Source organism: Anabas testudineus, chromosome 13, assembly GCF_900324465.2.
Source record: "Anabas testudineus chromosome 13, fAnaTes1.2, whole genome shotgun sequence".
NCBI classification, from domain to species: Eukaryota; Metazoa; Chordata; class Actinopteri; order Anabantiformes; family Anabantidae; genus Anabas; species Anabas testudineus.
In genome coordinates this window covers 9,576,555-9,586,728 of record NC_046622.1, presented here as the reverse complement: position 1 = coordinate 9,586,728, position 10,174 = coordinate 9,576,555, and the positions used below count along the sequence as shown (strand labels likewise).

The 10,174-nt window shown below is 38.9% G+C and overlaps 2 protein-coding genes across 3 annotated transcripts; both read left to right on the top strand.

Annotated features, from left to right (window-relative positions):
* Positions 1-4,672: 4,672 nt before the first annotated feature.
* On the top strand, positions 4,673-6,227 carry LOC113171759 (apolipoprotein A-I). Its single transcript, XM_026374392.1, has 3 exons — positions 4,673-4,768; positions 4,925-5,069; positions 5,215-6,227. The coding sequence occupies exons 1-3, from the start codon at positions 4,726-4,728 to the stop codon at positions 5,816-5,818; spliced, it is 792 nt and encodes a 263-aa protein (XP_026230177.1). The 5' UTR covers positions 4,673-4,725; the 3' UTR covers positions 5,819-6,227.
* A 1,264-nt stretch (positions 6,228-7,491) lies between these two features.
* On the top strand, positions 7,492-10,107 carry LOC113171749 (T-box transcription factor TBX1-B). Of its 2 annotated transcripts, XM_026374376.1 has the most exons (8): positions 7,492-7,638; positions 7,749-7,923; positions 8,032-8,133; positions 8,294-8,465; positions 8,646-8,801; positions 8,938-9,005; positions 9,306-9,415; positions 9,660-10,107. In XM_026374376.1, the coding sequence occupies exons 1-8, from the start codon at positions 7,632-7,634 to the stop codon at positions 9,842-9,844; spliced, it is 975 nt and encodes a 324-aa protein (XP_026230161.1). In that variant the 5' UTR covers positions 7,492-7,631; the 3' UTR covers positions 9,845-10,107. The 2 variants fall into 2 exon arrangements, with proteins under 2 accessions (XP_026230161.1, XP_026230153.1); XM_026374368.1 differs by lacking the exon at positions 7,492-7,638 and having other exon boundaries at positions 7,686-7,923.
* Positions 10,108-10,174: the final 67 nt, after the last annotated feature.

Below are 10,174 nucleotides of genomic sequence, written 5' to 3'. Positions count from 1 at the left end.
TCACTGTAGAGTTGGTTGTTGATCATCAACAAAGTTCCCTTTCTTAACAGAGCATTATTAAATTAAATCACATGTGATCACCTATATATCTGCTACTTCTACATAACTTTAGGAGAAATCATTGAAATACATTGTTGTCTATATTTTGCAAACTACTTAAATTAAATCTAGAGAATGCTTATGAACCCAATGGTGGAACTGTTAATCAGATGCATTTGTCATTTAGCTCAAGATAGTTAGAAACCAGGAATTTTTACTATTTAAAGAGTTAAAATAGTCAAATGTATATGTTTCTTTTCAAAGTTAAGAATGAAGTCCACAATTATCTCTAAAATATTACAAAACATGCAACCTTAGCAACTGCCTTGCCAGCTGGAAGTTCTGAGGTCCTATTGATAACAATTATGACTGCAGTAATCTAGACAAGTGGCTCCGTGTGAATGCTGAATTGAAGTGGTGCAATACAAGCAGTCTCAAAGGTTACTGAGCCAGATAAGTGTCTTCTGTCTTCTGGCAAGAGCTGTTTTGCCCCTGGTCTGGAGCTCTGAGCAGCTGACATGTAGAACACTCTTATCTCACAGGCCAAGGCAAAAATCTCTAAAGACTCCTGTACAATGACAGTACAAGTTGAAGCCAGTTGAGAGGGTCCACGTGCTGTGATTTGCTCTTGTGTGTATAAAGAAGGCCTCCAACCACTGGTGTACATTTACTCAAAGTCCATACTCAAGTACAAACTTGCTGATTTGGCACTTTCCTTGAGTATTTTCAATTTGTGGTTTCAACATATTTGAGGGGAATATTACTCCACAGGATTTTAAACAAATTATCAATGTATTAAATAAAATGTCTTATTGTACATTAAAGATTGTGGATTCCTATTTTAGCTACTTAAAAACAACTTTGCAAGAATGTACACTCATTTACATTCAAGTTTTTATCATTGTACTTGTAAATAATGACCCAAAAGGACAAAATAAAGTCTGCATGTAATTAAAAATGTTTGAAGAAATTACTGCCATTCTGCACAATAGATAGGCCATTTTTAGTTTGGATACTTTAACTAGTAAAACATCTGTACTTTTACTCAGGTGCATGCAGGACTTTTACTTCATTACAGGTTCTGAATTCTTCTGCCACCATTTTATCTGTCCATTAATCTTTCTTTTGACTGCCTCTTCAAGTGTCTTGTTTGTCATATTTTTGTTGACTAACTACTAGTATAGTGCCGTTAAAACTTTATTAAAGGACTATTAGCATTATTTCGGATGTTTTTCTTGGTTAAATTAGGAACTTCTCAGTGGAGATGTGCTTCCATTCTTGCATGTTTTACATTGTCTGCTGTATTTCGCTAATTGGTGCAAGACAAATGTTTAGAGTTGAAAACTACAGACTAAGCCAGACAGATGTTGATGAAGCTTGCGGAGGTGTTAGCCATGACACCCTTCAGTCATCGGGCACAGCTTGGTTCCTGCCTGTAAAATTCAGTGTTAATGAGTTTGTAATCAGGGTGTAAGAGAGAAAACCGACACCACTGTGTGAAAACATGAACAACAAAGGCAAGTGCAAATGAGGGAAGATGAGATGTGGTAAAATGTAAATATCTTTTAAGGCGTAAATTAATGGGTGAAGACAAACGCTTCAATAAATCAAAAGAAACTGAATGAATTTAATTTTGCTCTTGAAAAGGTTTTTCAAAATTCTAAACTTTATTTGCTGATATGTAACAGCTAAAAACATTTTTTGGTGAATTTGTGTATGTCATACTTCCACTAAATTAAATTAAGTTTCCAGTTACTACAGTTAAGACGTCATACTAAACCCAATGTGATCTGTCTCGTTTACACACTAAAATGTACTCTCAAATAACAACCAGCTGAGTCAGCTCTTTTAACAAAGTCATGGCAAAAGTGAACAAATTAAAGGGGAAAATTACACAATCACGATTTTAATTATTTTATTGCAGCTTCATTATACAGGGATTCCTATTTTTCAGGATCACTGATCAAATTGGCATTTTGCATTTTCCAGTATATTTAACAAAGTGTATAAACTTTAATAGTGACTTTCTTACATGTTTTTATTGTATGTTTATAATGGAAGTGATATTAGGATCTTAATTGCATGTTTTATTGTCTTGAATACTGACTATAGTCTTTAAGATACAGTGTATAGGTTGATGTTTATTTTATATTATGTTGTCACATGATGCATAAGAAATGCTTTAGACATGCTTCAAGCACACAGAGAAAGTATGCGCAGTCCAAAAACCTTAAAGCAATGGTGTTTAAAGAAACTCGTATAGGCTATATAACATACAGGCTGGTTGAACTACATTATGCAAGAAACCCTAGACCAGACTCTCGGTTACAATTGATTTCCACTGATTGCTGATGACAATAATTAACCTTGCACCTAATAACCCTGTGCACTGTGCTGATAGCTGGGGTTGAAGATATGGAAGACAACATATTACTTACATCTTGAAACATCTCTTAGTGCATAGAGATGCCTGTGCACAGTTCTTTTTTTACTTTTTTTTAAGTTAATAAAGCAAGCATGACTAAAAATATATACTTTTCATCACCTTTTCTGTTTTAAACATTTAGTTACAGAACCTGAGTGTGTTGTTAATGGGCTATTTTCTATTCTAAAGTGCTGATTTTTCCAAATACTTTACGTCTGTTTTATCTAACATTACTTACTTAATTATTGAAAATCTCAAAACACTAGGCAATCAATTGTACACGTGTGTGTTATAAGACATTATAATATCTGTATCTACCTTACACTGTATGTGTTGAACTAGAGACAACTCTGCACACTATAACTTTTCCTGTTCTTGAAATTACATGAAACCACGATGACAAAGTCCACTGGTGATAGGACAACAAACAACTGCATGGTACACACCACACTTTGACCTATTAATCATCGCACAAACACGAGCTACAAATTTTGTTATCCTCAAACGGAGATAAGTCTGTCTTCATGACCAGTTCCTTCCAGATTGCTGCACTGTGTGTTACTGTGCTAACGTGTGTGCATATTTGTTATCCTAATTTTATTGAGTGAATATTGATGGTAATTACGTTACAGAGGGTTGATTGCATCAAGCCACAGTCTTCTGTTTGCTCTTGTTTGTTTTTCTTGGCAGTCATTTGGGAGCACGGGGACTGTAAATAATGTGACTTTCCTCTCCAACATGCGCTTCTGACACAAATGCAAGAAAATACGTTTCTGGTGGGTCAACTTAAACCATTAAGCTTCAAAATTTATAAAAAATAAGTAAATAAAACACAACCCAGTACACACACCTTTACTTAGGCTAAATGCTGAAACACTTTATGTAGTATTCATCTTTTTCACAATTAATGAGGTATGAAAAAGATGAATAGGTGCCTGTCCTTCACTTTATTTCCCCTCTTTCAGCTCTCTTGTCTCGTCATTTAACATTAAAAAAAACCCTGCTTTTGATCTTATCATTCCTCTTTGTTAAATTCACACATCTTTCTTAATTTGACTATCTTTATCTTCAAAGCGAGTTGGCTTTTATTCGTATCTGCCTTTCATGTCTTCCACACGACCACAGGACAAATGAGAAGGGCCTTTATCAAGCAGACAAAAAAATGCTAACAGCTGTAAGATCAGTAAAATGTCCTGTTTTTCTAAGAAATCTCTGATTGAAATGGAGGATTATTTGTCTCTTTCTAAGAAATGTTTGTACTTCTGTAAAGGCTCCATGATAATGCATAGTGAATTTGAGACTGAGTGTGTCAGCATGTGTGCTAAGTGGTCAGCTCTTAGCAGGTGACCATTGAACTCTCAACCCAGTCTCTCTGCTGAGGGAGATGACTGGGGGGTGAGGTCCACCTCCACGGAGACACACAGCCCTCAAACCTCCACCCCCACATCCTCCCTACATGGACTCATCCCTCACTCGGGCACTATAAAAGTCTGCTCTTGCTGAAGTTATTCAGTCTCGTCAACTCCACCAGGTAAGACAAGCAACTTCTGTGGCTCTCACTGGGACTTGGGCTATAGGAGTGGGTCACCAGAAAAGAACTTTCTCTGCTGCCAGAGCGTGTTTTCTGCACCGAGTATGCTTTGAAAAAGCTGTAGATCCAAAAATAAGGCGGAAAGATAAATGATTTTTTAAAACTTGTAAATGTTTGCAACATTTAATTAATTGAAAGTTAAGGGTGGTGCTTTTGATTTTATGGAGATGGCGATATTCTATCTTCATTTTAAGGAAATGTGATAAGTAAAACTCTCTAAACTGAAGTGCATCTGAACTGATATTGTCCTAGTCTGTAGAGATGATTTACTACATCTATCATTGAGTCTTCCTGTAAAGTCTGGATCAGGTTTATATAGCAGTTCAGAGCTAATCAGCTTGAGCCGTCTCTCTAATCTACCTGGATTACAGGTCCTTTTAATAGACTACCATATGTTTAGCCTGAACACATTTGGGTAAATCCATCCCTTCGAAGGATGAGTGTGTGGCTCTAACAGTATGTAAAGGCATCCTTGCTTCTAAGCCTGCTTATCTGGCTGTGACATTGTTATAAGTGGAGGATTCAAGACTTATCTGATCAGTAGGTTTCCATTCACTAATAGGATTTGTTTTTAAGTTATTGACACTGATTTATCTGTAACACTGTCAATGATATTTGTCCATTGAATAATGAGTAACATTTGCTTCTTTCGCCACCCTAGACCACCATCATGAAATTTGTGGCTCTTGCTCTTGCCCTTCTGCTGGCTGTCGGTGAGTACTGATTATACAGTTCCTTACTAACTAAAAATAATAACCTGCATGTGCAGCTTTACTCAGCAAAAATATATGAAGTATGGTTTATATGATTTGAAACCATGTTTTCTGACTGTTTTCTGACTGTTTTCTGACACTAACCCCCATCTTCAGGCTCTCAGGCTGCTTCCCTGCAGGCTGATGCACCTTCCCAGCTGGCCCACTTCCGGGCCGCTGCCGATGTCTATCTGGATCAGGTGAAGGAAACTGCAAAGAGAGCTCTGAGCCATCTTGATGATGCTGAGTATGGCGAGCTCAAGTAAGGCTATGTTATTATGCTCACTGTAGAAAGTCAGTTGATAGTGTGGTTAATTTCTTAAGCGATTCTCTCTTTAGTCATCATGTACTCAATAATGTTCAATTTAACTCCAGCTAAAATCTCTCCCATCTCTGTTCTCTTACAGAAACAGGCTGAATCAGCGCCTGGATGACGCTCAAGCTCAGATTAAGGCTTTGCGGAATCGCGTCTCCCCCATCACAGATAGCGTTGTCAGTACCATTGCTGATGCCACCGCTGACTTCCGTGCCTCTGTCGCAAGTGATCTTGAGACCCTGAAAACCGAGCTTGAGCCCAAGCGTGCTAAGCTGAGGGAGGTCATCGAACAACACATTGAGGAATATCGTGCCCATTTGCAACCCATCATCAATGAGTACTATACCAAGCACACTGCTGAGATGGATGCTCTGAAGGCCAAGCTGGAGCCCGCACTGGAGGAGCTGCGTACCAAGGTGGCTACTAATGTGGAGGAGACCAAGGCCGCCCTGATGCCCATTTTGGAGGCTGTGCGTACCAAGGCAACTCATCGTCTGGAGAACCTGAAGGAGATGGTCACTCCCTATGTTGAGGAATACAAGGAGCAGGCGAAGCAGGCCTACAGCCAAGCACAAACCATCAACGCTGATGAGCTCAATGCGCTGAGGGAGAAGATCGCACCTTTAGTCGAGGATATCAAAACTAAGGTCTACGCTGTGTTCGAGGCCATTGCTGCTACCGTGACCAAAAGCTAAATCCTCTCTATCCCCTTTCCTGTAACTAACGTTATCTACCTGTCTATCCTAGATCTGTTCCATCTTTTCTCCATTCCCTCTCTCTTTACATGCACATACAGAACATCCCAAAATGAAGCCAGTGCCTAACTGATGCACTTCTTTGCAACAAAATGGCGGGACTCTTGCTCTCTCCCTCTCTCCCAAGCAAACACTTTATTTCCCGTGCACACGCTCAAGCACATGCAAACAGAGATATACATAGACACATGCATGAACACACAAATGCTTTACTCCATGGCCAACTGATCACATTTTGTGTAGGAAATGTATGTGAATTATCACCTGAAGCTCTGTGTAATGATACCTGTCTGACGAAAACTGTGCTTTGACGAAATACAGCTCAATAAACATCTGACTGTTTATACTATTTCTCTCTCTGACTCTGATTTGAACAGTTTACAATAAAGCCCTGATTACATAAAGAATATTGTCCATAAGCATCTTTAACTCACTGCAATCGATTAATTCAAATTTAGAAAATAGTTAAGTTCCTCTGATATATTAAAGTTTACAATGGAATTTAAAAGCAAAAATACCCTCTCATGAGCACAACAGCACACCTTCAGCTTTATGGTGAAATAAAGGTGTATATACTTGTCCTCAATACCACACGTACAGTATTTTCAGAGAGGTGGACATTATTAACATAATCAGTTCTACTCAAGACAGACATCCAATAACTAATAACTATAAGTGAGATATTCCTGCCTGTGGTCCTGCACGTTGTGATTAATGAGTTGTTTGAGGGTGCAAACTGGCCTATTGACAAACTTAACAGTTGTTGTGCTTTATTAGGGAAAAGCCCTCTTTTCTCTTTTGGATGCCTCAGGCTAAAACCCTTCAACACTGTCCCATCACAGAGCCACATGAGGATGTAGATGCAGACACACATCACAACCAAAATGCTTATAGCTTATATCATATCTTGTTTGTCTTATTTTGAGTGTTAAGAACTACCAGAAGGTCCTCATGTGACACACCGCCACTCAACTCATACACTGTATGAGCCAATGGCTTTATACAAGACAATGACAATCTATTGAAGAAAGCAACAATTAAAGTAAGTCCAGGACTGTCTCATTGTATCCCTGACAAGCTCTGATAAATAGATTTGTATTAATGTTGATGTTGCAATTACACAAAATCTAAAATGCAGACTATCATCAGTTTTTGGGAAAAACAAGTTATTTTGGAGTTAAAACTTTGCTCTTCGAAAATAGGTTGTGAATTATAAAAGCAAATGTTCTTGTCTTTGTCTGTCCACACCGAGTAACAATGGGCTGATTAGGATGTTATTAATGTGCTACTGATGGTCAAGACAAGTTCCCCTTAAGGCTTTAGGCTATAGATGCAGGCAACCTTTCAGAAAGGTTGTGTGTGTGTTTGTGTGTGTGTGTGTGCACACGCACATTTATGTATTCACAATACGTTGAGCTACTTGTATACGCGTTCAGCTGTGATTACTGCATGTCAGTGGCACCGTGAGTATTGTAATGGATGAGGTCAGCATGGAAGTCCCCAGTGAGAATCTCATGGTGTATAAAACCAGCTTGTTCCTGAACACAGCCACTCTAGCAATTGAGCATCTACAGCAGCACCTGGCATTGGACTGGGAGAAGGGTTTTGTCTTTAACTATTGCTGCGTAGGAAGATCGTGGGTTTGATTCCCCAACTGTGAATGTGATAACCGTGGTCAGAAGTGGAAGAGCAGAGTGAAGAACAGAGAAACACTAAATTCCTTTATATTACTCATCCTGAAGACATTTGAAGCATGGACGGTAAGTGTTGTGCATGTTGTGATTAAAACTATCTAGGCTTGATATAGTACAAATGTATGATTCTACAAAACAAACAAATAACAAACACACCTCTTCTCTACTCTCTTCAGGTCCTCAGCTGTCTCAGAACTGTGATCTATCTCTTCCCTGCTGTGCAGAAGGAGGGGCACAGTTGAGCGACAAGGCCCCCCAAGTCAGTGGGGTCAGAGTTCAGCTGGAGATGCAAGCACTTTGGCTGCAATTTGACCAGCTGGGCACAGAGATGATTGTTACAAAAGCTGGCAGGTGACAATAAAATATATTTGTCAACAACTTATATTGCATTTCTCAGTTGTCCTCCTTCTTCAGTTTATCTTCCTACATCATGTTCATTAATATGTTCACATACGGCAGGAGGATGTTTCCAACGTTCCAGGTGAGAATATCCGGGATGGATCCTGCAGCTGAATATGTCCTGCTTATGGACTTCATTCCTGTTGACAATGAAAGATACAGGTGAGGCACAGAGTGAGGAGTAGCAGAGCTTATTTGTTATTAGTTTTAGTATGTCCACCATGTTATTCAAGCCCAGGATTGCCACCTTGTCACATAGCTCCGCACTAGTTGCCCCTTGCCCCATTAGAAGTAATATTTTACTATTGTCTGTGTGTGTCAGATATGCGTTCCACAGCTCATCCTGGTTGGTGGCAGGCCGAGCAGATGTTGCAGCCCCAAGCAGGATGCATTTCCACCCAGACTCACCTGCCCGTGGAGCTCAGTGGATGAAGCAGACTGTGTCATTTGATACTCTCAAGCTCACCAACAACCTGCTGGATGACAACGGACATGTTAGTCAATGTCTTTAATTAATATGCATAATATCCTCTGCATGCTTTTAAGAGCAGCAAAATAGCACAGAACCTAAGAAACAAATGCATTGTTTTGATTTCCAATGAACACTAAAGGCATAAAGAGAAATATCTCTTGTTGACTTGCTCATTGCGTTTTTTCTCTTTTGTTCTTGTCAGATGATATTAAACTCCATGCACCGCTACCAGCCGCGCTTTCATGTGGTTTACGTGGATCCAGCACCTAACAGCCACTTAAATGCATACAGAAATTTCAGCTCTTTCTCGTTCCCAGAGACACGCTTCATGGCTGTCACAGCCTATCAGAACCACAGGGTAGGAAATCCAGGATAAACTAAAGAATTAGCTGGTATATCTAATATAGTATTAAGGAGCATCATCAATGCTATTTATATACTTTAGTGTTTAACTTTGTGTAATTTATTTCACCCCCTTACCCTTTTTTTCGCAGATAACTCAACTAAAAATTGCAAGCAACCCTTTTGCTAAAGGCTTCCGGACTACAGACCCCCAGGATTGGTAAGTAGGAATCTGTCACTCAGTCAGTGGGAATATAGTTTTTACGGATTAAGAAACACATATTTCCCTGAACAGCTCAGTTTAAATCATGAGTAGATACACAGTGTTTCTTTAATCTGTTTTTTAGTGGGTGAACATCGATAGGGCAGCACTCTCGATGATAGCTAAACTTTGACCTTTGAATGTAAAGGAGGTTCATGGCAGACTGTGAGGGTCATGATTATAATACACCTCATCTACCGTACTTATGTGATACAGTAACTGTATGGAGTAAATACTGACCTGTTTATGTTTATGTAGGGTGGGTAATTCTAGGCCCCTGACGGTGTGGTGTCCACCAGAGGGCAGAGCTGAACCCCTGACCACCAAACCTGAGGAAGAGAGAAGTAAGGATTCAAAGAGTGCAAAAAGTGAGTTTAAAGCTGCAACAACTCAACATAATTGATCCTGTTCAGTACAAAGTAATATGTTAATATTGTTTTCATACACAATTCTGACACATGAGTTGCTTGTCCTTTTAAATTTAATATTTAAAATATGAGATCTGATTATTTAAATGAATACTGTGATAATAACTTAGGTTTAATTGGCAAAGCATTGTATTCATTTCATCCAAATTCTAATTAATTACACAATTTTGATCTGCACACTTAGGATCTGAGGATCCTGCCTCGTTGTTGGTGGAACAGTGTGGACTATTTTACCACTATAAGGACACAGTGGGACTCACCGTGGAGAGGAAAGATGAGGACACCTTGTTAGTACCTGCTTCCTTTCTCCCGCTCCCTTCATACTGGGATTGTGAAGGATCATCTCAAGTGAGAGACAATCTAACATAGGGAAAAGGATCCAGTAACAGTGATGTTAACTAGAGTAGATTTGCTTTCTATTTTCATATTATATAACTTTACTGTGTGTAAGTCATCATTTCTGGTCCCCCACATCAAATGGTACTCTACAATAGGAGCAAAACAACAATATTACAGCTATAGGAAAAACACAGAAATCCCTGCTCATGCATAGCTTAGTACACTTGGTATTTTCACCCTATATAATTGGTGCACTGGCAATGTATCTGTATATTACATGAAATAATAAAATGACATCCTGATATTTTGGTCTCAGTTTTGTTTTCTAGATTTCTACTTTATTACATGTTTAGAAAAGGC

Coding starts and splice junctions, on each gene's coding strand:
- LOC113171759 (XM_026374392.1), top strand. CDS start 4,726: ATGAAATTTGTGGCTCTTGCTCTTGCCCTTCTGCTGGCTGTCG. Junction 4,769..4,924: donor TGCCCTTCTGCTGGCTGTCG/GTGAGTACTGAT, acceptor CCCCATCTTCAG/GCTCTCAGGCTGCTTCCCTG. Junction 5,070..5,214: donor GCTGAGTATGGCGAGCTCAA/GTAAGGCTATGT, acceptor GTTCTCTTACAG/AAACAGGCTGAATCAGCGCC.
- LOC113171749 (XM_026374368.1), top strand. CDS start 7,691: ATGTATGATTCTACAAAACAAACAAATAACAAACACACCTCTTCTCTA. Junction 7,924..8,031: donor ATTGTTACAAAAGCTGGCAG/GTGACAATAAAA, acceptor CACATACGGCAG/GAGGATGTTTCCAACGTTCC. Junction 8,466..8,645: donor TGCTGGATGACAACGGACAT/GTTAGTCAATGT, acceptor TGTTCTTGTCAG/ATGATATTAAACTCCATGCA.